At 38.8% G+C, this 26,703-nt stretch overlaps 1 protein-coding gene across 1 annotated transcript in view; it reads left to right on the top strand.

Annotated features, from left to right (window-relative positions):
• The first annotated feature begins 7,460 nt into the window (after positions 1 to 7,460).
• BCKDHB (branched chain keto acid dehydrogenase E1 subunit beta) overlaps positions 7,461 to 26,703 on the top strand; it is a 110,039-nt gene continuing 90,796 nt past the window's right edge. Inside the window, exons 1-3 of the mRNA XM_040059896.2 lie at positions 7,461 to 7,603; positions 10,090 to 10,167; positions 12,730 to 12,798. Of these exons, the coding sequence (XP_039915830.1) occupies positions 7,468 to 7,603; positions 10,090 to 10,167; positions 12,730 to 12,798 (283 nt within the window). The 5' untranslated portion in view covers positions 7,461 to 7,467. The remainder of the gene's footprint in view (positions 7,604 to 10,089; positions 10,168 to 12,729; positions 12,799 to 26,703) is intronic.

The following is a 26,703-nucleotide window of genomic DNA, read 5'->3' as shown; positions in this document are numbered from 1 at the left end:
TGTAAAAGTCAGAAAGCTTTAATGTACAATGTTGCCACAACCTAGTTGTCTTTTTTGAATGGGGCATAGAAATGCTGAACCCACCCTAGATTTCTCAGACCCATACAAATTGTATGAGTGTTAAGCACTATTTCTCCTGGTGGTGACCCACAGAATTTTCAGGTATTCTGTGGTGAAGAAAATCTTCCATCAAAAGAGAATACAGAAAGATACATTCTGTATTAAATTTAAAAAATGCGCCTAGATATTTTTTGCTAAGATGAAGAAAATTGATTGGGTAAAGGAAAAGTAATAATAAATACCACAACCAGCTACTTTATTTAAAAACAGTTGCAAGTGGGTGATTGCAGAGGAGAAGACAGCAGTGCCACAATGAAAGCAGCACTAGAATCTGAATGGGAACCAACATCTGAAACCTAATCTAGAAAAAAAATACCTAGAACATTCTGTAACTGCACAGATGGTCAAACTAAAGGAAGAGGTATGTAGAAGGAAAAAATCCCTTGCAGTTTGGAATAAATTTAAGCAAACTGACAGCTGAGTATGAGGTTTGGCTCTTATAAAATTATTAGCACAGGTATCCCTAAAGTATGATCTAATTTTGGGTAGCTTTGATTATTCACACTCTGAATACAGTTCTCTTCAATCTTCTCATGCTTGACAGCAATGAAACATGAGGCCGGATACTGCACTGACTTATGCAACACCGCTTCTCTGGCTAGTGATGCTAGTTCAACAAATGGCCAGGTGATGCAGAGAAATTGATGCCTCCACATGTAAAAGTATGGCATATTTTACAATTATATGGCCACAGTTGTACTTGTTCACTGGCTGGTAGAGTACACATTCGGTATGTTTAATTTCAGAAATTACTATTAACATTCTGGGGAGAGATTTATTACTTTTGTAACTGATCAAAGCTCCCACTCTGATCAGCAGCTAAAGGCCAGTCTGTGGCAAGGTGAACATTGCCTCAAACACTTACTTAAACCTCTTGAATGTGTTGCTTGGTACATGGCTATCGCTAGAGCAGTATCTGCCAGCAGTAGACAGAACACTGTGGAAACCTGTTGGGAACTCATGGGATCCAAATGTGACTTCTTTATATCACATGACCATTACTTAAAGCCATCTCTGTATATTTGTTTTTTGAACACCATTTACAATGTCAGCGATATGTATATATATACATATATACATATATACATACACAAAAATGCATTCAATATACCTGAAGAATCCATCACTCCACTTGTTTCTGAATCTGATTAAGATTTTTGGCATACTTTCTTGATCAGCCAGATAGCAATTTTCACTTCTTACTGAACAACAACAGGTATTTTAGAACTGCAAAGTATTAATAAGATTATTTCAGTATGACTTCACCCAGTAGTTTTGCTGTCAAGATAGTAATTTTTGTTCGAGCTACAGCACATCTTCTAAAAAGAAATCTAGTTATTATTTGAAGAGTGGAAGTGATAAGAATCCAGCATGTTCTCAGGTAAATTGTTCCTACATTTAACTATCCCCAGTACAAAAATGTGATCCCCATTCCTTGTACAAACTGGATTCCATTATGACTTTTTTTGGCATTAGAATTATGAGATTTTAACTATTAGAAATCATTTCCCTGTACAGGAATTTCTAGATCAAGTCAGTAGAAAATAAGTCTGCAGTTACAAGGCAATTAAAACTGATTGAATTAAACAGAGGAGTGGGATTCTCGTACTGTAATTATGAAAGACTGTAATGTCATATAAAGAAAGGCAAATAATGTCTCTGTGGATTGACACCACAATTTCTAGCCCGGATTCACTTAATGTTATGAATTATTAATGTAATTTAAAATAGGACTGTCTTCAACTTAAGTGTGCAGTGTTTAAAAATTGAAAAAGCAATTGGTGATGAAACCCACAGTTACTATTCTAGACTGAGTGGGAAGCACTGTCTCACCACAGAGGTTGGTCATATGGCAGAAGTAACTGGATGATTTCTGATCTTACAGGAAAATGAATGCAAAACTCATTAAAGCTTCTTTACGCCATTAAAGCTTCTTTTCCTTTTTTTTTTTTTTTTTTTTTTTTTCTTTCTGCTCTCTACCAGACTACAGATTGCCCTGACCTGCTTTTTATCAAAGTGTAAAATAATAATTTTTCTGCTAAACTGCAAAACAGTTTCTGGTATTTACGCTACTTAAGATGAAACTATTTATTTCTAAGTGTTGATCAGAAACATTACTGCTCTGGTCTTGCTCATTTTGTCTTACTCATTCTTAGGGATAAGACAACCCTTTCTGTCCCCACATTTAATTTGTACAGGACTGCTAATAAAACCAGTCAGGCCAGATGCTACAACTTCTCATTCTCACATATCCAAGAAAGAGATGACTGTCCCTAATCAGCAAAAAACCCCATTTGTCTGAGGGAGAAGGGATGGGAGAAAATAGCTCCAAGTATCAGTGTAGAAAAAGAAGGACAAAGCAGACAATAAAGAACTGTTGGGATAGAAACATGCAACGAAATTCCTTCCATGAACCACAGAGCAGGAAGGTAAACTTACAGCAACACTATACCATGTCAGACAGAAGTGAAAAGAAAACAACTATGCTTGAAGGCATGCAACAGAAATTGCCTGAATACTTCATCATCTACAGAAGTGAAATTTAAATAAAGTAACACTTACTAGGAAATGTGACAACTTTAAGGTTCAGCTGAAAGCTATGTAAAAAATTTTTAGAGATTTTGAAATAGAATAGCAGATTTGGAGCCATATGTTTATGTCCAAATCCTATATTGCAATTTGCTCTCAACTAGATCCATGTCAGTCAGAGGCAACAACATGGACTTCAAAGGAGTTACATCTGATTGATGCTGGCATAAATATGGGCATAATCTGGTCTGTGTCTGTAGGGTCTGCAATCATCATCACTAGTTGCTTTGCATGATGATTCACAAATAATAGTAATCTCTGCCAGAGTTTTTTAATGGTTGTCAACAATACTAAGGATGTACAAAGTGACTAATACACACAGATGGGGAATGCAGCTGATTTCAGCTCCTAATGTCTGCTGTACAGATTTAACAGAAGTGGCCTGAAGTGACTTAACAACTTCCAAAAGAGAAAAATGTCTTCAAAATGTAATTGAAGTTGCTGGAATATCATAACATATACCAGCAACAACATGGATATAATTATTACCCCATCAAAGCTGGAAAGACATAAATGCTGGGACTAAACTCCACTAAAATACTGTTCCGCCAATGTGCATTTGGATAAACCTCTTTGATTGCTCCCCCCCTCCCACTGACAATTTTTCTTTTTTTACCAGTTCAAATATCCAAGGCCATGTGGACAAACAATTTTTGTACTCAAAAGGCAACAAAAATTTAGGTGTTAGTATATATCCAGATACTTTTTTCTCTTTCACCTACGTCTGATTAGCAGGTGAACATCTTACTGATGATATTTCTTCTTTCCACCCTTCCATCATATATGCTATAACTTTCTCTGTAAGATACTGGGCCACATGAGCATTCTTTTCCTTTTCAAGTTCCATATATCACCAGGTATAGGAGACAAGTGTCACAGCATGGCATATACTAACTGTATTTAAGCAGAATATATCTTACAGTTTATAGTACGAGTTTAGCAATTCACAGATCCAACAACTGTCGTATTAGTAATAGATGACAGACTTGATGCCTTAAGCTTTAGCTTTCATATTTGAAGATTCTGTGCTGCCTAGGGATGTAGTTTTGAGCCTCATATTAAGTGTCAGTAAGCTCTCTTTACAGAGTAGGTAGACAAACAAATCCTTTTCCTGCTGAAGACCAAGAATAACTTTCAGCCCAACAGCATAAACAATGCTGGACTGAAGAGAGAAAACAAGAAGGATGACACCTCACAACCTGAAGATGTAATTGGACAATTAAACCCCAATATGCAAATGGACCAAAACTTATAAAAATATAAGATCTCATGATGGGTCAGCTATTTTCTGTGACCATTCTTGGTCCACCCCAGGTGCAACCTTGGTCTGGCTCCTGTCCTGCCAAGGTAGATCCTGGAGGTCTTTCAAAAAATACCTATTTTATTCTCTATCTCTGTCCAGTCTCTGTTTCAGGTCAGCTTTCTTAGGCATCAGACTCACATGTAAAGTAATTAATTCCTTTCTATAATATTGCTCTCAATTTTTAAGTTTTGCAGATCTTTCCACAATGATGTGAAATATATCTAAATTCCTCCTACTCAGATACATTGCTTTCTGAAAGAAACACAATTATTTGAATAGTAAACTTGGATATTTGTAGTATCTTCCACTATTAGCAATACATATTACATGATTATATATCACTTGATGGTTAATATGTTTTCAAACATCTAGGTGTTGCCTTCAGTTGAAGATGGAAGCAACCTCAATATTTGACATTTATTTTCCTTGTTCATTGCAAAGATGGCTTTTCTGTTGTTTGTTAAAATTCTCACCCCCTTAAATAGTGCCTTTTTTCCCTGGGATATACTGGGATATGTTCAAACTTGTTTGATTCCCTGATAAATCACTCAAAATTTGAGTGCCTTTTCAGCAGTCCCTAAGGATAAAGGGCATGTTAAAGAGCAAGTGGATGTTCTCCCCAATTAGCAGAAGGATTAAGCCTTTTATTTTGCACAAATCTTAATGATTAATAAATTCTAAATCAAAAATATTTTTTCACATAATGAATATATACATATATATACATATATAAATACATAATGAAATAATAGTCTTCAATGAAAAGGAACTGTGGTCATCACTGGGATATTCAGTAATGGCTTGGAACTCAGATAGAAAAAAAAAATCTAACCATAACAGTTATACATATATTAGACACGAAATCTAACATTCCAGTACTTAAACTAGGCCCTGTTCATACAGGGTTACATATGAGCCCTCTAATTTGAAAGAGGTGATGCCATTTATAGATAATTCTAATTTCTAGCCCTTTTCTTTGAGCATGATATTGAATTAGAGTTCTTGGAGCAAAGTAAAAATGCTGACCAGTATGGTTGGTCTTACAGATAATATCAAAACAGACAGGGAAGAAAAACTCAAAGCTTGTTGTATGTTGGAGGCTTTATGCGTCACCTTGGTTTTTCTGAGTTTTTTAAAGCCTTTTGATTGTTCATAAGATGGAGTCAGACTTTTTAGCTACTGTACAATATTAGGAGCAGTTTCTGCCTTTTCTCATACATGTAACATAAACAAATCCTTTGTTTTCATTCTCTGTCCTTTGTTTGCATACTTCTAACCTGAAAACAATTGTAACTGACAGTCGGTCTGGCCATTTGGCTGGGAGGTGGTAACTCCAGAAGCCAATCCACAGGCAGACCCACAAATGTATAAAAAGTAAGAAATAAACAGGCAGAGGGGCTCTTGGCCTTGGCTCAGCCTTGGGCTCTCTCGGAGGAACTCTCTGCCCTGCAAAATCTCTCGTCTCCTTGTGGTTGCTTTGCGTATCCCGATCACATTTATGAAAGGGGCTGGTGAAGAGGCATGCACAGGGATAAGATGTGAAGCACTGACAAAAGGGAAAGGATTGATCTGGAGACAACTAAAAGGCAGCAAGGATGGGTGTACAGAGGAAGAAATGGAGGCTGCAAAGTTGGCCAAGAAGATTCACCTGGATGATGGAAGGAATGTGAGGTGGTCACTTTGGCGAGAACATTAGAAAGAATGCTTTTATAAAACCTGACAAAGAAAATATGTGTCTATGAAAGATCATAATTTCAATAAAATAATGTAACAAAGGTATGAGCAAGAGTGTTTGGAAGAAAAGACCTTGGAAAAAAATAATTTGAAATGAGACAGACTGAGAGCCAGGTTGGATGGGCAGGTTAAGAGGGGTTTTGAGAGACAGAGTGGAACAGGTAATATCTGCAGGTTTATGAATTCTTTTTACCCTTCTGGGGTAGAATTTGAAGATTTCAGATATTTGTGAAGTGAGCCTAGAAAAAAGATGGAGAGTTTTACAAGGGCATGTAGTGACAGGACAAGGGGGAATGGATTCAAACTGAAAGAGAATAGGTTTAGATTGACTATTAGGTAAAGAATTCTTTACTGCAAGAATGGCGAGGCATCAGAACAGGTGGCCCAGAGTAGCTGCGGATGCTCCATCCCTGGAAGTGTTCACGAACAGGCTGGATGGGGCTCTAAGCAACTCTGCCTACTGAAAGGTGTCTCTGCCACTGGCAAGGCCGTTGGAACTGGAGTGCTGGAGTCCAGGGCATTCCTTTGGTTGCCCTGGAAGGTCAGAGACTTGGGCAGAGGGGTCTGGGACCTGGACAGGGGGGTCTGGCACCCTGGCACAGAGCCCAGGAAGACACTGGCTTTGATCCCAGTCCGTGGGAGAGGCTTCCTGCACTGCGGGATGGATTGCAGGCCACAAGAGTGTGAAAGATTTAGTTTAGTTTATCACAGGGTGAAAAATAGTGGGTTTGGGTTTTTAGTATAGAAGTGGATGGGAGCAAGATGGAGGATTTTGGGCATTGTCTCTTGCTGCTTCTTTCTTCTTCCTTCACTCCATTTTCTGTAGTGATGATGGCACAAAGTAGTTTAAGGAGATTGGGTCAAAGTAGGGATGACCTGTTTAGTATAAGTGATAGGTATTGGCAAATAATGATAAATAAAGAACAGGTAACCATTAGTATAAAAGATAGCGAGAGCCCAGTTCAGGAGGAGTCGTCAGATGCCCAAGGAGCTGCACAGACCTTAGTTGGGCACTGAGAAAACTGTAAGATAAGAAACATTAAACAAAGTGTGCAACTTTGAAAATCAGAACCTGAAGACTGTGTCTCTTTCTTGCGTCCGGCTCAGGGCTTTGCAGGAGGCAAAAAGACTCTAAAACCACCTGAATATAGGGACGAAAAACCGAGATCTAAGGTCCCTTCCAACCCACAGCAGTCTACGATTTGTTGATTCTGGGGTGGTGACACAACAACCCCTGCAGTGAAAGAAAAGACGTTGAGGGGAAAGGTGAAGCCTTTGGTTTCAGCTGCGACTGTGACAGCACCGAGCGTGCGGAGACCTCCCGTGCAGCCGTGCCTATGACTGCGGCCATTGCTGTGCCTGTAGCCATGCCTACAACTGCATCCGTGGCTGTCGCTACGACCGCACCCGTGGCTGTCCCTGTCCCGCTGCCTGTAGGGCTCATGGCGGCAGCGCGCTCCCGCCCCCAGGCCGCGCGCACGCTCCTGCTCGCGGCCGCCGCGTGCCGCGCGCGTTCCCGCGCCCCGCCCTCTCCGCCCCACCCCCCGCGCGCGCGCAGCAAAACTCCCTTCTCTCCCCTCCCTCCCTCCCTCCCACTCCTCCACCCACCGCGGAGCCGCCGCTGATTGGTCCGTCCCCCCGCGGAGCTGGCCAATGGCAGGCCTGCCCGGGACCCCGCCTCTTTAGAACCTGCTGGCGGCGGAGGGCCCGGCATCACGGCGATGGCGGCGGCCGGGCGGGCGCTGCGCGCTGCGCTCCCCGCCGGGCTCTGGGGCCGCCTGGCCCCGCTGCCGGGCGCGCCCCGCCGGGCCGCCGCGCACTTCGCTTTCCAGCCGGACCCGGCGCCCAGCGAGTACGGTGAGAGCGCGGCTGGGCCGGGGTCCACCCCGCGGGCCGGCCTCAACCTCGCTCTGCCGCCGGCTCCGCCCTATCACCACCGCCTTCTTGGGGGAGGCCGCCAACAACCCCATCTGGGATGGGAGGGAGGCAGGCAGGCAGAACCCGCCGAGGACCCGGTGGGGCCGTGCGAGTCGGGCCCCGGGCCCCGGGCGGCCGAGGCAGCCGCTATGCCGCGTGACCCCGCTGTGTCCTCAGCACTTCCACCCGCGGGTTTCCCGCAGAAATCCTGCGCTGTGGGTGGGAAGGCTCCTGTGGGCCGCTGGTGGGCCCGGGGGTGCCGCAGGCCCCCTCGACGGTGGGGTGGTGAAGTGTTTTGTGCTGTCAGTGCTAGAGCGGCGGTAGATGGGCCCGTCGTGTGCTCAGACCTGCAAGGCCATCCTCGGCCCCTGTCCTGTACCAGAAGCTTCTAGCAGTAGCTTACGGACTTGACATCTGTTCTGGCTTTTGTATTGCATGCTTCGGTCATGAGTGTGATAATAAACCTATGATGAATAAAGACTGATGTCCGCTGAAAGGCTCGAGGTCATCATCCTCGTGGTCACATCATTGAGAGTAAACACAGATAACTTGGAAATGAACAGCGCATGGTCCTTGATTTTTGTTTCTGAGGTGTATCCCTGCAAATGGCTAGTGCTGAGTTCTGAAAGAAGCTTGCACAACAGCTGTTTCAATCACATGAACCTCACTATCTAGGAAACTTGTTACTTGGTTGGATACTTTGGAGTTGCCTCTTAATCATAACAACAGAGTTGTCTACTGTTTGTTAGTGATAAAGATGTACAGGCATCCAAGGTGCTACATGGTGAAGCTTGGGTATGGCAGGTCCCTGCCTGAGAGCATGTGAAGAACTCTGGAGTGGCATGCCAGTTATTGTCATTAATTAATAGAAAACTAATTCCTTGAGAGTTAAAATACACTTTGAAATTCTGAGAAAAGTAGTGGAAGTGAAATAAAGTTATGGCAATACTGATCCTGATATTGTTGAGATACTGCTTTTCCAACTTCACAGTTCAAATCTAAAAGGCACAGTAAGTTCCCCCTTTCCTCTCTGGGGCTGGTACAAAGGCCTGTGTTATAAGGAGGAGGAGCAGGTTAGAACTATCGTGGTGAGGAGTTTTTGACAGTAGGCTAAGTAATAGCCATCTATTTATATCAAGTACTGGAAGGATGGTATCTTGTAGAAAAAATAACCTAAGTACTAAAGTGGATGACTAGGGAAAGAGAGAAACAGCTGTTGTTCCCCAGCTTTTCTTCTCTTGAATTTGTAAATTTTGCTCATTAGGGCTTTTGTATAACTTGAACAGTTCCCATAACTTTTTTTTTTTTTTTTTTTTTTTCACATTTTCCTCTTCTTAAAGGGCCTTGTAAAGTATAACGAGTAAAGTTACCAAGCACAGGGATGTGTAGGAATGAAGCTACTCAGCTACGCAGGTGTGGAGTGACACAAGTCTTTAACAAAAAATACTAACATTAATTAACAATTTAGAAGAAAGGGAATCTGAAGGTTGTTGAAAGGTACTGTAACTCCTGGAAAAATAATGTAGTTCTCCTTTCTGAATTCTGACACCTGTTATGTTTGCATGGGAACTTCATCTAGTCATCTTATATATTTGTTTAATTTTACACGCTGTGTGCATTGGCATTCACAATTCAAATCTAAAAGGCACAATTGCCCCAAGGTAGCATTCTCCTGGACTGTGGCTTCTAGTCATGACTTTAGAGGTTTTGCCAGTTAAAGAGTGCCAAATGTCAGCCAAGCAATTTCTTACTTACTTGGTTTCTTTTAAGGATTATTTTATATGCTTGGAGAATCTGAATTGGTCACAGTAATGGGGACTAGGCTATTGTTTTGGTCCATCTTTGCTTTCAGGCCTCCTTGTTTTTCCCTGCAGTGGCGGAATTAAGAAGGGCAATCTGGTAATCTTGGCTTGAATTAAACAGCTTGCTTTACTTCGGCAACAAGTTGCTTCAGAGACTTACTAACTGCAGTGCAGGGAGCAGGCCAGTGGTCTAGAAAATTTCTGATAATAATAGGTGTCTAATGTGATTAAAGAATGATAAAGTAAGATTCAATGAATTTTGGTGGGAGGGGGATCCCAATCGTCAAAACTATTGTTTTCTTTGGTTTCTTCCTTTGAAAAGGAAGGCATTGTTCCCAGTGTTTGACTGAGCATTGCAAAGCTGCATTTGCTCTATGCAAGAGCATAGATTTTTGAAAAAATAAAAATTAAAAAATTGGAAGTAGAATTACAGTCCTTGGGAAGGCCAAGTATACAATCCCATCTATCCCATAATTTAAGTTTATTCAGCAATTGAATCTTGGGTATTCCTAACAGGGATTTTGGTTTTGGTGGTTAAGTTTTTATGCATGTTTGCACCTGTGTTTTCTAATGCACTTTGTGTTTTGAATCAAATTAAATTGTGGCATGATCACTTTCACACAGGGCAAACTCAGAAGATGAATCTCTTCCAATCCATAACAAGTGCCTTGGACAATGCTTTAGCCAAAGATCCAACTGCAGGTACCTTATACTTGTTAGCGTGTTTTGCTTTATATAAATTGTAGTTTGGTTTGCCTATCTGTGTGCAATATTTAGTGTACTTCTCATGGCCTTTAAAGTTTTCTAATGAGTTATTTCTAGTCTTTGATCTCAAATCTTAAAAATGTGTTGCATTAACAGATGGATTATATGGTCTAAGATGCAGTTGTATCTTCTATATTAGCTCTGTGTATTTCACTTGAAAGTGAGGACAGAAGATGCATTATTTAACATGCTTAAAATATTACAGATGAGAACTATCCTTGATGGCAGCTTGAGTCCCGCTAGTAGGAGTATTAAAAATGTAAACATTACTTTTACATTTCTTAAACTTTCTGTTCCCTAAACCCAGTATTTTTTGGAGACCATATATTCCTTGCTCTGTACATTCTGTTTTCTCCCCTCCCCTCCAAGATTAATTTATAGCTTTACTGATTTCTGTTCATTGTTGGGCATTGTAAGGCAGTGTAAGATTTGCTTGGCTTTTGCGGTCTGGATAACTTGGAAGATGCTACTTCATTATAGCGGGATTTAAAAGGCTTATCCTGAACTATTGCACAAAGCTATTTATTGCACTTTTAATTCTTATACATAACAGGAGGTCTTTTGCTTCTGTTGTCCTAACAAAGGCATGATGATGGCCAGATATCTGAAAGAGATGCTTCGTGCCATGAACACAGCTGCAAAGGCTGCATCATCTTGTGTAATTTTGGTTTTTTTTAGTATGTTAGCAGCCCTTTTTGGCGCTGCTTGAATCACTGCTCAACCTAAAGTCTGACTAATTGTCTAATCTGTTGGGACAAATTCCATATTGTCTGTCCAGTACTATGCCTGTATACATTTCCTCTCAATCTCAGCTGTTTTAAATGCACCTTGATTAGATTAAATTTAGACAACTGAGGGTAAATTAGTGCCAAGAACAGATTTTATTACCATTTCGGTAGAATCAGCCATATAAAAGCAAGTAGAATGTTAGTCCAGCAGGAACCTAGACTCGTATAATCTTGAGCCTTTAGAGAACCAGTTTCTCCAAGGTTCCAGTCTTCCTCCTCAGCTTTGCAGGGCTTAGTCTTTGTAAAGCCCTTTGCAAGACCATGTTGGAGTTCTACAGTCCAGACGTGAGTTCTCAGAATCACTGCCTTACTGAATTAATTAGGACTTTTTGCAGTCCTTCATATGTTTTTAGTTGTATGGGAATGGAGCAATTGTTGTTTAAGTGTGGAAATCCTCATACTTGTGTTGATGAGAATTAGAATCTCTCCAGGAAAATATATTTCAGTGGCTGAACTGAATGAGTAAATCCATTCAAGTTTGTGGATACCGGCATTAAATGGGAATTTTTTTTGTATATGCCAGCTGGCTCAAAATAAAGGAGCCATATGGTAACAGAAAGGACTTACAAAGATTTTAGATACATAAAATCCCTCTCAAATTATTGTTAAAAGTGAGAGAAGTGATCTAGGGACATAGTTCAATCATACACTCCGCGAGTGCATTAATTTTACATCTTTAGACAAGTTATTTTTCTTCAAAAATAACACTTTTCTGGTGTCATTGATGTGATTAGCACAAGTTTGCTAATCCCTTTTAGTGATTCCAATCAGAAATGTATTTTATTTAGTTAAGAATAGTATTTGAAAGGCAAGAAGGTTAACTTACTATTTTATGTCCTGAAGAATATGAAGAATATGGAAGAATTTGGAAATAATCAGAACTGACCCTGTTTCAAGCAGCTATTGGTGATATTGCTGCACATCTTGCATGCTTAAAAATTTGAAATGGACAATATTTGTTTCTATGAATCAGATGAAAAGCTATTTTAAGAAAAATTAGACATAGCCATACCCTAAATTCAAAGAAAAAACCCTAACAGATTAGTTGGTGTGAAGCTAAGTTTTAAAGGCAAATACTTCTAGTTATAAAACTTTTTTGACTACAATAGTAGTGTTAAATAGTGAGAACTGTCCTAGTTATTAAATAATCATCTTTTCTGTAGAGGGGTTCCTTTGAAGTCACTCTTCGGGGGTCTGGCAAGTATTTCTGAAGAAGGCTTGACAATCAATATTGGATTGATATTTTGGAAAAACTTCAATTTGATGATTTTCAAAACACTGTATTTACTGAACTCTGTGGATGAGGAATGCAAATGGTTACCAGTTGAAGCAGAAGGCTTAATTTCAATGACTCTTTGGTGACTGAATGTAATTGCTTTTTGTAATTTTGCTCATTTAGTTTCAGACACTGTGTTGTTATAGGATATTTGAAAAAAAATAGATAGCTAATGAAAACTTAACAGAATCAGTTTCATGAATTCTGTTTTGAGACAGCTGTGTTGGTGTTCTGAGTCTTCATTAACCTTAGTTCTTAATTTGTTATAGTCAGGCTGTGCATGAGAAACACTTAGATATAGATAAATCTTGGTGTGAAATGAAATGTTAGGAGTTACTTTTGTTAGGGTCAAATATAAAAGCCTTTGAAACATGATTTTTTAAAAGTAGGATGCATTGGAGTAATGTTAACCTCCCCTTCTGTTCTTATTTTCAGTTGTGTTTGGTGAAGACGTGGCCTTTGGTGGAGTCTTCAGATGTACAGTTGGCTTGCGAGACAAGTATGGTAAGTTAATTTATAAATCTGACATCAGTTTCATATTAGCATCTCTGCTCTTTTTTTTTAACCGATTTTGCTGTGAGAAGCGCTGTTACTGGAATGCTAAGAAACCGTAAAATCAATGTTTCATGTGTGGCAGGCTAGTTAGTGTATAGCATTTTACAGGTCATGGAAGCTGGTTGTGGAGACAGTAACACAATACAGCTTTTAATTTGGCAATTGCTACTCTCCCGCTGGGCTATTACAGAGAAGAAGAGGTTATTAAGTTTCAGCAGCTTACTTTCTTCAAGGCACGGAGATGACTTGGACCTCTTGCAGCAAGTGATGAAATCTCTTTAATGATAATAAAGATGTGTTACAACCATCTTGAAGAGAACAAAGATCCACCTTTTTTTGACTAAACCAGAAAAGGTAGAGGATGAAGACTATATTTCTAAGAAGTTTCAGAAACACAACCATATTTTGGTGTCTCGCTCCTTTGCTTCAATTATTATGTGGATGTTCTCTTGTTCTAGTTTACATGTTAATGTTCAAATAATTTGGATAGAACTCCTGCTTGTTGGGACTGAGTTACAGCTCTGTAACTGGTGTGATATGTTGACTGTGTGTGTTAGACTCCATATGAAAACCAGGCCTCTGAGACAGCTACCAGTTGCTGGAAATGTAGGCAACAGAGGATGTTTTTTGGGAAGTAAGTGACAGGAGCAGATGGTTGTGTAAGCAACCTTCTTGAGTTTTAGCAAACATCTCCAGTTTAAAAGACAGAAGAGACAAACTTTAAATTTTTAGGGTGGTGCTTTGAGGGTCTTTTATTTTTTTTTTTTTTAATGTAAGATAGTCATATAATACTGGAATGAAGGAAAGAGATTATTTAATCTTTGTAGTAGCATTTTATTGGTAGTGTATTCCAACATGCCAGTGCTGTTCAAAGACTCTGTGACAGCCCTGACTACCCTGACTGAGCACAGAGGGAATGCAAAGGACTGTTTACAGTGTGCTAATCAGGATGATAACCAGCAGTCACAGCACATCATCAGCCTAGCTAGAATTTGGTTTATTTCATGGGTATAATAACAGAGATTTTTAATGAGATTTTTGAGGAAGCTATGATGTGACTTTGGGAATATTTGGAAAGAATTCCTTTAAAGCGTGAGAGGGAACATGAAAATTGGGGAAGTACTTACATGAACATTGAACAAGGACTAATGAAACTGGCATCGCCATTTGCTCAAAAAGGGTACTGACCTCTTCAGGGTGAAAAAGAGGTTAGATTTTATAAGGAAAAACTAAGAAGTGCTCTTGTTTCAGGTGATTGTAAAGTAAAATGGGTAAGTATATGAAGTGCTGGTGAGATCAGATTAACAAAGTAGGAAGCTGTCTCTTCACATTCATTCGGACCATTGCAAAGATCATACTTGCTAGAGGAAAAATGTGTCAGCTAGAAGAGAAGAAAAAAAATTGAAAAGCTTTTTGCTGTTTTTCTACATTAATAAAAAGTTTATATTACAGATTCTGGTGTTTAGGTCTAGGTGAAATGTGAACTGAAGGTATTGATGGTGATTGAGAGAGAAGGTGGTGGAGAGGGCATGAATTGATGTGATGGTTTTGACCCTTGCTGGTGACCAGTACACACCAAAGCTGCTCTATCACTCCTCTCAAATGGACACGGGGGAGAAAATGTAAAGAGAGGCTCATGAGTTGATATAAGGATATGGAGAGATCACAAACTGATTACTGCTATGGGCAAAACAGGCTTAACTTTCAGAAATTGATTGAATTTATTGCCAGTCAAAATCAGAGTAGGATAATGACCAGTAAAACACATCTTAAAAACACATTCCCTCTACACCGCCCTCCTTTCAGGGCTTAACTTCACTCTTGATTCTCTGCCTCCTCCTCCCCTCCAGTGGCACAGGGGAGACAGAGAATTGGAGTTATGGGCAGTTCATCACTTGTTGTCTCTGCCACTGCTTCTTACTCATGGGGAGGAGTGCTTTTCCTGTTGCAATGTGGAGTCCCCACGGAAGACAGTTCTCCATAAACTTCTCCACCACGACTCCTTCCCCTGGGCTGCAGTTCTTCTTTTACTGCTCCAGTGTGGGCCCTTTCCACAAGGTGCAGCCCCTCAGGAACAGGCTGCTCCAGCATGGGTCCCACATGAGGTCACAAACTCTGCCAGCAAAGCTATTCCAGTATGAGTTCCTCTCTCCACACCGCCACAGGTTCTACCACAAGCCTGCTCCAGCGTGGGCTTCCCATGGGATTGCAACCTTTTTTTTTTCTGAAATCCAGCTGCTCTGCCATGGTTCCTTGAAGGGCTGCAGGTGGATCTGTCTTCTCCCATGGACCTCCATGGGCTGCAGGGACATGGCCACCTCACCATGGGCTGCACCAGTCTGTGCCTTAACTTTTTTTTTTGTTTCCTTCTTAAATACATTATCACAGAGGCATTACTGACCTTGATGATGGGCTCATCCTTGGCCAGAGGTGGGTCTGTCCTGAAGCCAGCTGACAATGGCTCTGTTGGACATAAGGGGAGGTTTCTGACAGCTTCTCACGGAAGCCTCTCCTGTAGCTCTTTCTTTCCCCTTCTATCTAAATCTGGCCATACAAACCCAATACACAGGAAGAATAAAAGTTCCTTATGATGTTGCTGAGGCACCCATAAGTAATTGAGAGACAATATCTGAAATACAAGTTTTAACAGAAGGAGAGTCTGAAGATAAGGTCCTGAATTTAGGACTCATTTACAGAATGGAAATTCAGTTTTGTGAGGCAGATGAGAGAACACGGGTAACTCAACTTCTTTCTTCACTGATAGTGAAATTCAGTAGAAAACAGGCAGTGACTGAAGAGGGAATGGCAAAGATGAACTGGAGGGTGTACTGAAAATATACTCAAAATTCTGAGGAGATACAGAAAAGACTGAAGGTGCAAAAATTGAAAGTATACAATGTTTTGAAGAGTGTGTCTGCCTATCAGTACAGTCTCAGAGATAAATAAATTCTAGATGGAATGCTTGTTTATGAAAAGGCTAGATTCTCTGTAAAATAAGGAGGAATTCCAGATGGAAGTGTCAACCAACTAACCTGATGAATCTTGTGAGGAAGATTACATACACTTACACATCCCCCTCCTGAATTTAACATCAAACTATAATAGGTGATGCAAGTAATATAATGTGAAATTGTTTCTATATGTTGATACAAAATATGGAGGATTGAATGGGGATTTTTTTTCTCCTATCCTGGAAGAGAGAGGCTGATTTTTTAGTTTCTTTTTCCTTGTAGATGATTCAAATCACTAGGTGGCAGTCTCTGCCTGTGTCTATTTTGATTCAAATTGATAGTTCATTTTTAAGCACTTTTCTTGAGGTCAAGGTCTAAATATCATCTAATATTATAGTAGGAAGAATTTAATATATTAATACTCAGTAGTAGTATTATAGAGATGTTGCTGTCCAGAATGTTAGTGAAGTCTTTCTGGAGAGACAGAAAAGAAATTTGCTTTTAGAATAAATGGGTCATTAAATATAAAAGCAACTTCTTTTTTTTTTTTTCCAGTGCAGTGGTATGTTGTATAAACATAGCCAGAGGTCTGTACTAGTAAGCGAAGGAAAGCTCATTGACTTTTAAGGAAATAAATACAACCTTTCAATCAGATGAATTTTTAACATGCTACCAGGAATTTTGTTTAAAAATATTTAATTAAGGAATTGTATGTAAATAAGTCAGTGTGTAGGAGTTTAATTTCCATGATAGTATGACTAAAGATAGTGTATTTGTTCCTATACATCTTATGTAAAGGTCTGAAATACATTATTCCAGTTTTCTGGGATTGAGTTGAATGTTTAAAAATCTGTCTCTGTATCATTCTGAAAATGAGTGGACTTTCTGAAATATTTATGCAGAGTGCTCCTTTCAGATAAGGGAAGTAATTGTTGTACACTTTTTTCCTTTGTCCCCTCCCTCTGGTCTGGTACACTGGAAGGCATATTCATGTTTTATTTCTTATCTCCTTCCCCATCACCCTCTCACAGGTTTTTGATTGTCATCATTTTGCAGAAGTTACATCCTCTAACCTCTAGAGTATGTTTATGAAATAAGGAATGCTTGCCATTCCGTAGTCCTGCTCTCTGGAGTTGTTTCCTGTCCTTAGAGCAGTGTGATGTAAACTGCCTACTGTATTTTTATAGCCTAGGTAATGTGTGCAAACGTTTTTTAATTTTTATTTTTTTTTAAGGGAAGTACATTACTATTCCAATCCTTTGGAGAAAATGCTGTCTATTTGTCTTTGAGTCTGCAAATGGATTTGAAACAATGATCTTGGAGCAACATGTCCTGCTGCTCTGTATGAATTGTGAAATTAAGTTGCAACATGTAAAGTTCACTATTATCCACAGAAATATAGAGAAAATATAGAGGAGATCAGAGATAGGAATTAGATGATAGGAGGTAAAGAAATGGGAGGAAAAAACAGGTCAAAACAAGGTAAAAATGGAGAGAGTGGACAGAAGTGAAGACTGAGAAACAAGAATAGCAGAAATAGTGATTGACAAGGGATGTCACTCAGAAGAATGCTAGGGCAGGTATTTTTTGTGTAACTCAAAACACTCCCCCCCCCCCCCCCCCAAAAAAAAACCCCACCCCCTCTCTATCCTACTGTGGCAAAGAAATGAAAATTACATAAACAAGAAGGTGAAGAGTGTGTATGTGTGTGTGTGTTTGTGTGTGTGTGTGTATAAATATAAATATAAATATAAATATAAATATATATATATATATATATATATATATATAAAATACTTTCCTCGAATGTTCTTTCTGCTGTCCTCCAAACACCTACCCCTTGAGGGCTTCCTTATCTGTACGTGCCTCTGTGGTGATTTGTCTTTCATACCATTCTGGCCTGCACTTGAAGGGAGAATTTAATGTGCACTTGCTGCCATGTCAGAAGATTGTCCTTAGTGACAGTAAGGATCAGGAGCTTTCTGACTATGTCAGAGCTCGATATTTTGATATTTTGAGAATGTGTAACAGGATCAGTCTTTCCTCAGGACTCTGAGAGTCCAACAGAAGAAAGGTGAGCTTGGCAGGTCTTTCCCCATAGCAGTGCTTGGGTAGAGGCTGACTTTTTGGGGGTTTATATGTTCACTTTTACAGATGAAGTTTGCAAACTTTTTGAGGTTCCGCTCAATTCCCTGTTGTGCAGCAGCTTGCAGCTCCTTGTCATGGAACGTCCTTCTGTTTGCCAACAAGGGAGTCTAGGTGACTGTGTAAGTTGGATTCCCAGTATTTGCAGGCCTGAATAGGTTGTTTTCTAAGTTTTTGAGCTGAAAATTATTTTTGAATGAAAGAGTAGTGTAAAGGAGTCTTTTACTTTTCAGTAGGGAATTTCTGAATAATGCCGTTTTAATTCCCTTGCAATTATTTGCAAATGCAGGTAGAATGTGAATACTTTGAATTGGAGTTTTTATTTCAAAGACTCTCTCAATTCCAGGAGGATGTCACTGTGGTATCTCCTACCAGAAACAAATGTTTTCCCAGGGTATAAGAGACTTAGCCTAATGCTGTACCTTGGGAGTTCTGAACTTACTCTACAAAGAGTTGACTGAGATACCAAAACCGATAACAGCAGAAATGCTTTTTTCGGAACTTGTTCTTTTGAAATGTTTTGGAATGAATTTGTCTTTTGCTCATGTGATTAATTTGTCACTGTTTGGATCTTCCATGTGATCACAGAGTGAACAAAAGGAAGATAGGTTTCTTCCTTTCTGGATTAATATCCCATCACTGATTGGAGGGGTTTTGACTCATGGCTTTTTTTTTTACTTGTTCTGTTTCATCTCCGTTATTGCTGTTCCCCATTTTTTGTTTGTCAGTGCACTCAGGGATGTACTGCCCATAGCAGCTTATGGTATCCTGAAATACAGTCAATTAGAATGAAGTGCTTTTCCCAAGGTTTCTGTGTAAAATTGCTGAAATGTTCTAGAGTGACATTTGCTGCTTTTATTAGCAATGCAGTGTTGACTGTCAGTTTGTGGCCTGATTTAGTCCCCAAGTATTTTTCTAATCTACTGCAATGCAGCCACTAATTGCTTTTTTACTGGTGGGCACTTGATAAAATGAAACATAAGAACAACTGTGTGTCACTGCTATACGTACATAGGATAAACCAAAATCAATCTCAGATCATTTCCTTTTAGGTAATTCTGAGTTACACATGTGGCTAGAGACATTTATACATGCAGACAGAAGTAAATGTGTAATAAACAGCTTCATTTTTTTTTTCTCCTTACTCATTTACAGTTTTGTCATGTAGAGTAGAAGGGGAATGCACAAGTAACTTGAAACTGAATTCTCTTTTTTTCCCCTAATATTTTTAAGCTGATAAGATTATTTTAATCTTTCCTGTGCTTTCTTATCATCATTATTATTATTTTGATGCAGCTAGAAGTGTAAATATAGTTGCTAGGATTATTTTCTTCCAAGCCATATTTTAAAAAAGTGTGAAATAGATAGGGAGCAGACTGCAAATAGTAATTTCTGTCTATTCAGTCAGTTCAGGAAATTTTCTTGCAAATTTATTAATCATAGGAAAAAAAGGAACATGAGGAGGAGAGGTAACACTTACATTGGATCCTGTGAGAATAGGGGGAGTTGAATCAGAAATTTCCCCTGTGGCAAATTTCAAACACATCAAAAAACGAGTGACTGAACTACGTATGTAACCACAGTTGTAGCTGTGAAAGAAAATAGTATCCTTATGTTCCTTATGTCAGGATGACCTAGCCACATTAGCAATCAGCTGGATGTTTTAAAAATTATTTTATTTATCACTTCCATACTTGTTTTCTTTTCCTTTCTGCCTGCCTTACAAATTTTTTTCTCTGAGGCATAGGGTATGTTTTGGGACAGAACAGCAGGCAAAGGCTGTTTTTAGCCTTCAGTGGTGAAGTTTCTCTGGCTTTCCTACACACATGGTCCCAGTGCAGGATTATTGTTACAGTTTGAAGCTTTTCTTTATTGATCAGTTTTCTCTGAACTGTGGTTGCTGCAGCTGGAGGATATAGGGCATCCAAAACTGGATACTTTAGTCTCGTGTTTTACTGAGTAAAACCTGGTTGCCTACAGCTCTCTGTTGCTACATCTTATGATAATGCTAGCTTGTCTTGCAGCAATAATGTTTATTTACAACATCTGATCCACTGTAATCCATGGCTGTTATTCTGTAGACCTTGTGTCTAAGGTGTAAACACCTGTGTGAGTTTTCAGGGAACACTTCATTCTCAGTAATGAATCATTTATTTATAGTCCAGTAAATGAATTCAGTAGTCTTTGTTTATTTGGCCAGGAGATGGCTGTACCTAGCCATGCCCAAGGGACACCAGCTTTTCTAAAAAAATAGTAGTATTTCTTTGAAGATAAGTATTTACTTGAGCACAATATTATTCTATGAGCTTTAGCTGTAGAAAACTCCTGAAAGCAAGTTCTGTGTTTTAAGTGAAAAGCCTATGGAGGAAAACCTGGGTGAGAAGATAGAGTTGTCCCCATGTTATGGTATTTGGTGAAAGTTTGTTGGCTGAAGTTTAGTTGTGCTTGCAAAAACTGCTTAATGTCCTGATGGCTTCTGTAGCATGAAATGACATAAGAAACTTTTGAAGCTGAGCTAATAGAAGTAGATAAAGTATAGGCTTGTTTTTAAAAAAATTCTGATATTTTTCCTCCAAAATATATCAAATACTTTAAAATTTTTATATTGTAAGTATTTTTGTTAGTTATTTCAGGACATTTTTTATTGTGTAGACTACACTTAATGTTACTGGTAAGGGAGCAGAGATCTGTCAGTGGAGATTTTGGGTTGTTCTTGTGGTCCCAAATGTTACAGTGCAAGGGTAAGAAGTACAAGAACACGATTTGGATGGGCTGTAATGCAATATATTATGGCAGTGTGTTCTGCCTCCCAAAAACTACTACTAGTTGGGTCTTAATTCAACAGATGGAAAGACAGTCTGAGGTTTTTGTGTGGAATTTTTAGTCAATAATCGTGGTGTCTTTTACATTCTTTTAGAACATAACCATATGCTATCATGAGGAGGAGGAAAAACTCAGCCTGAAGTAGATAAGTGTTAGGGCTTTACTGTATAAGCAGATAGAAAAATATTATCTCAATGCTTCAAAAGCAGACTGCAAGCTTGCTGGAGAAACATGCTGTTTCTTTGGCATGGTTCCTGGTCCTTCCCAAAAGATTGCATTAGGTGGAAGGAAGGAGTTCAGATTTTTTGACATTGTGCACATAAGCTAAGGGTGAAACATTTTATTCAGAGTTCCAAATGACTACTTTTGTGTAGATTGAGTAAAACCTAAAGAGCCTGAAGTTTGTTTTTTGTCATGTATTTGTAGATAGATTTAAATGGAGAATTCTGCGGCTCGCTTGCCTGGTTCTTCCAGAACAGTTTGGCAAGACCTGGATTTGTTCTGATTTATATAAATGTCTTTGAACAGTAACATCTGGAGAACGTGTTCCAGACTCATTACACAATAGTACATTTTGTTCATTTTCGTCTTAAATAGCCAAATCTTTTTTTAAGATTTACAGTTAGAAAATGAAGAAGAGTTATTTGAAAACTTGATAAAATGTAGTATGTCCTTTTTACACCTTTTGTATTTGTGGGATTATCATGCAAATCAGTCTCTGTCAGAGCTAAATAGCTTTTATTTGAGTTTTGTTCCTTTTTAGTTGTTCTAATAGTGTGCCTGTTGTGAAAGCTGTCTTTTATTTATTTGGGGCTTACTAATATTTGTGATGTTTCTTTTCCTATGTTATAAACCTGTTTGAGGGAAAGATAAAGAATATGTTCTTTAATATAGAACTTGATGCTCAGTGCAGAGCTTAAGAAAGCTGTTCTCACATTTTTAAGATATTTCAAAATACATTGCTGAGCAAAAAGGTATGTGCTGCTGAACTTCATGAAAATGGAATTTTCCACTTTGGAAAATACTTGCAGTGAAACATGAAAAACAATATTTTGATAATATCATGTCAAGGAGGATGAAACTTCATGTATTAAAGACCCAAAGTGTAAATGATGAGCATAACCAATCTTTGCAGTCTGTATTAATACCACATCTGTGAGCATATTTTGTGTACCTTCTTTTAGAAATCTCTATTAGTGCCTTTGCAATTCCTTAGGTGGCATTAAGTGATTTTCAATTTCTTTGGTTAATCCTGTGATTCCCTCTGTTTCATTTGTCTGTTTGTTTATCCCACTCATCAACTGAGGTTAGTTCAGTATGTCTGCTGTTTTTACTACTGTGAGTTTGGTGGTAAGACAGTGTTTTTTTCAATTTAAGAAGGTGCTGCAGGCTTTATTACAGGGAATAAAACTCTCAGAGTTTTCTTGGAAGTAATTTGGTTGAAGCCTAAAACAACGAAAAAAATCAAGACTAATATCCAAGTCTGGGAATTGTGTAAGCAGTTTTGCAGCAGAAGCACTTTGAGGTGCTTCTTATTTTGACTTGATTCAGAGCCCTCTTCCAATGACCAGGTTGACATAACATGCTAGTAATTTATTATAAAAGATCTCTTTTCTTTTATAATTTGCAGAAACATTAAATCCTCAAAACCTGGCACAGGGTTTTCACACTTAGATGGAAGCACCGAGTATAGACTAATTTATTAATTTTTCTCATGGACATGCTTTGTATTATAAAGGGACAGGCATGATTACCAGTGAGATTTGTAAGATGCTTTTCATTACTGCAGGTCATTGAGCTCTTTGCTCCTGAGTACTTCTACAGCAACATGAGATCCTTGCTCTTGTGTTGAGAATACTTGCTTCACAATTCCAGGTAGATCTAGCATGCTTTCACATTTACCATAAACTATATCTACACTGCTGATACTGAGGAATGTGAGAGAGAGTAACTTGTATTTGATGTTTTTGCCTGCTCCTTGATTTGTCATCCAGATGGTTGGGCGCAGCTTATTACAGCAGAATTTTCATTAACAGGTTGCAATACTTAGCTTTGACAACTGTTCTGTTTCCTGTTGGACCTCTGTCATGTCATAATTTAAGCTGGTGTGTTGTCCTCTGCTTATACCCACATATATGTATTTGTTAGATGTCAATTTTGGGGCATATTTTTGCAAGTAAGCCCTCTGTCATCTGGCATAGCTTCTCATGTTAAACTGTATGTCAGTTATGCTTTTCTGCAACTGTGCTTCTCACATAGCTAAAGTTTTTTGTAATTGACAAAGGAATGTTATTAATCATAGCTGGAGGAATATTTGGATGCTTTGTCCAGTTAAGCATTGCTCTTTTTTTATTTAGGTTGCAACTGGGTGTATGAGCCAGATGATGAGGAGGATTTCAGTCAGGAGTGGGCAGCCTGCATGAATGTTTGAACTAGCAGTTCCAGCTCGAAGTGTTCTCCACAAGTCATTCTTTTACTCAAGATGATGCATTTTCCTTCCAAGAGCTCATTAGCTCAAAACTAATTTTTCACCTCCTCTTCCTCCAAGAGGCCCTTAGAAAAGTGAAAAGAAATTCTGGTGAGGAATTGTACTACTGAGATGTGAGCTGCTTTTTAAATGTTTTCCTAAGAGTGTGGATCTATTTTATTGATGTCATGAAGTGCTTCCATCAACAGGACAGGTTAAAAGGACAGGCATTAAAAGTTTTGGCTGTCAGCATGTAGCCCTGCTTGGGGCTGTTAATTAACCATAGAGGGTTATAAGGAGAAGACCTTGAAATTCATCTATTTCAAACCAGTACTCAACACAGAGTTGAGTTTAAGTTGCCTGTAGTCTTGTCCAGGTGTGTTTTGAACATGTCCAAGGCAGGAGCTTCTACAACCTCTTGGGACAGCTTATTCCAGCATGTGACTTCTGTCATAGTGAGGATTTTTTTCTTTAATATAATTAGTTTACTTTTTGGCATCATTCTTTCACTTGACACGGAGTACCTGAAAAGAATCTGCTCTTCCCCCTTTTCATGCTACTGCTTGGCTGCTCTTCCATTGTGGGAGAATTAAATGACTTGCAAGGTTACCAGCATTGAAAGCTAAAGCCAAAGCTTTGTATTAACCTCTCCCAGCTCCTCCTACTTCTTCCCTGAGAAAGGGGGAGAATTACATAATATATTTTAATATTTTTGGTTTATTCTTTAGCTTTTGGTGGGTGCTAGTTTGTCACAAATGACAGGAATTTGAACTAGGGGAGAGGGCTAGAAATAAAATCTTCACTTTTTGCTTTAGGAAGGCAGAGGTGTTAATGAAGTTTTTCTGAGTCCCCTCTAATCCAAAAGTCTGTAAGCCTGACAGGGACCTTCTTAATATTATATTCATGCTGTGAACTTTTAGAATTTACTAAGTTTTACCAGAAAATTTTCCTTCCAAGCCTGAAATTTGGTAACTGTGCAGATTGTAAGAATTTCTATGTGATGGGGGAGGTTACTCCCTGTCCATGGTAACCTTTTCTTTGTACTTCAGCAGTTCTCCTGACTCTGATATTATTTGTAGTCTTTGAGAGTGAGGGTTAAATGAAAATACAATAAACATGCTTTTTCCCCTGAGGGAATCTTGATGGAGAGGAGGTGAAAGTGTAGTGTGATCTAATAAGCTCTTAGAGGAAAAATGCATCGTCTTGGGTCAAAGAATGACTTGTTGAGAACACTTCGAGCTAGAACTACTAGTTCAAACATTTATGTTTCTTCAAATGTGTGATTTAATAACTGGGGGAGACTTAAGAGGAAAATACACCCCTCAGCTGTTCCTAATTTCCAAATTACTTGAAGTGCTTTTCTAAAGTGTCCTTTATGTCAGTGACATGTATGATAAACCTGTGAAGAATTCCAGTTCCCAGGCAGAACAGGTGTCCTCTACTTTGGGAAATACAGTGGTGACAAGTGGTTCAGAAGGATGCATTTTCAGTGGGATTTTCTTTTTTTCTCCCCAAATGAAGCATAATTAAGACTCCTGTGAACACGTGAAACTAAGTAAGGAAGATTTTCTGTCTTCTAAAGATCTGTAAGTTGATCTTTAAAACTTCTGTTTAAAAACTTCGGTCTAAAACTAGAACAATAAGCTATTTCCTTTGTTACAGAATCGAGCATGATAGTGGATTTTGCAGCAGCAGAATATGAAGAAGCTAATTTAGTTTAGTGCATGCAAATCTCATTTCTGACCCTGTTGTCAGTTGCTCACAGATTTTGGCAGTATTTTTTTTTTTTTTTTAACTAACTTTTGTGTCTTACTGCCATAATGTGACTTTTTGAAATATTTATGGAAAGTGTAAAGGGAATGCCATTTACTTAGTTGTTAAATAATCAAAATTTGAATGACTTTTTAATTCAGGGTAAATAAATGTTGAAATTTATTTGAAGGCATAGGCAGTGTATACACAATGTATTTCTCCTATTAACAGACCCAACTTACTGCACTTGACTTGAGACTTTACACTGACTTGACTGGGGGCTGGCACCTGGTGGCTCAGCCCTGGGATTGGCTGAGTTATGCCAGAGGCATGGCTGGGTCCTTGAAGCCTGTTAGGAATATTTGGGCACACAACAAACATACACAGGTTCTTGGCTTTTGCAGGATACAGGGTTGGCGAAGAACTGGAGAGGAGTATAGCTAAATTCTGTTAGTCGTTCTATGCACAGCAGGTAAAAGCCATCTTCAGAAGTTAAAAGCTACTTGTGTATGAAATAATTTTCATTTCATATAATCACTTTTCATCAGTTAGGTGAAATAATGTATTTTAACATGGATGGCTCTGGAAAAAGCAGCTTTTTAAACAGTGCAGCATGTTAGTGTGCAAGGTTTCAAGACTGGAAGTTAAGCCATCTCTGTGTCAGTGAACCTGAAGCCCTGCTTTGGACAAGTGGGTTTGAAATTTCTATATTCAGCTGTAAAGTTAATGTATTCTGGTATTCTCTTCAGAGCAACAGGGCCTTTTTTTTTTTTTTAAAGCTGGAGAATTGTGACTAGGTTATCAGTAGAAAAAATGGTAGAACAAAATGATTAAAACTAGTAAGTTAGTGGAACTACTTTTTGTTAACCCAGGAGCTCTAAAAGAGCTGAGTATAAATCTACCAAATTTACTTACTCTTTGGCCTGCCCTCTCGTATAGTATCAGAGAAATGGAAGACTACAAGTGTCACCAGTTGTAAAAGGGAGTTTAAAAGGGATGGTGGGACCAGGAAAGCTTAAATGTTGAATAGATTTTGTGTAAGCTGTGTTAAGAAATAAAATTAGTAGACTGATGTAGAAGTACATCTCTGAAAAATCCTAGATATTTTAAGGATAAAAATGGTCTTTAAAGGCAGGACTGATTGTAAATCAATAATTCCTGTTTGAATTTTCTACACAAAGTCCCTGGGGAGTAGCAAAAAAGCTCATCTGCTGGAGCTTCCTTTTCTTTCCAGTCTTTTCTGCATGTGCAGACTGACTGCTTTGGTTGAACTCCTAATATATCTAGCTTCCTAGACTTTGCTATTTGACTTCTAATGGATGTTTTAAATGGAAGTCAGTGAGATTGGGACAAATAAAATGCTGTCCATGTATATTGTTAATAGAGTTCAGTACTGACATCTTTTGAGGTATGTTATGCATTTTTTAAGCACCAGTGATGTAGAAGTATTTTGAAAACAAAGCACAGTTTTCCTTTGGCTACATCACCAGCAGTACTCCTTAAAACACCCAAACGGTCCAGGGTGGACTCATGCTGAGTGATATGAAATTACTCAGAGTTGGAGCATTGGGTGGTGTGTTAACATTATAGGAGATTTAATATTGTTTGAATATCTCATTTTTGAAGTTAAATTAAGGCAGGAACATGACTCGTTGCAGTTACTGAAATCTGAAATACTTTTTTCCTGATGGCTTGGAACAAATAAATATGAAGCAG

Source organism: Hirundo rustica, chromosome 3 (assembly GCF_015227805.2).
Source record: "Hirundo rustica isolate bHirRus1 chromosome 3, bHirRus1.pri.v3, whole genome shotgun sequence".
NCBI classification, from domain to species: Eukaryota; Metazoa; Chordata; class Aves; order Passeriformes; family Hirundinidae; genus Hirundo; species Hirundo rustica.
This window is presented reverse-complemented; position numbering and strand designations above follow the sequence as displayed.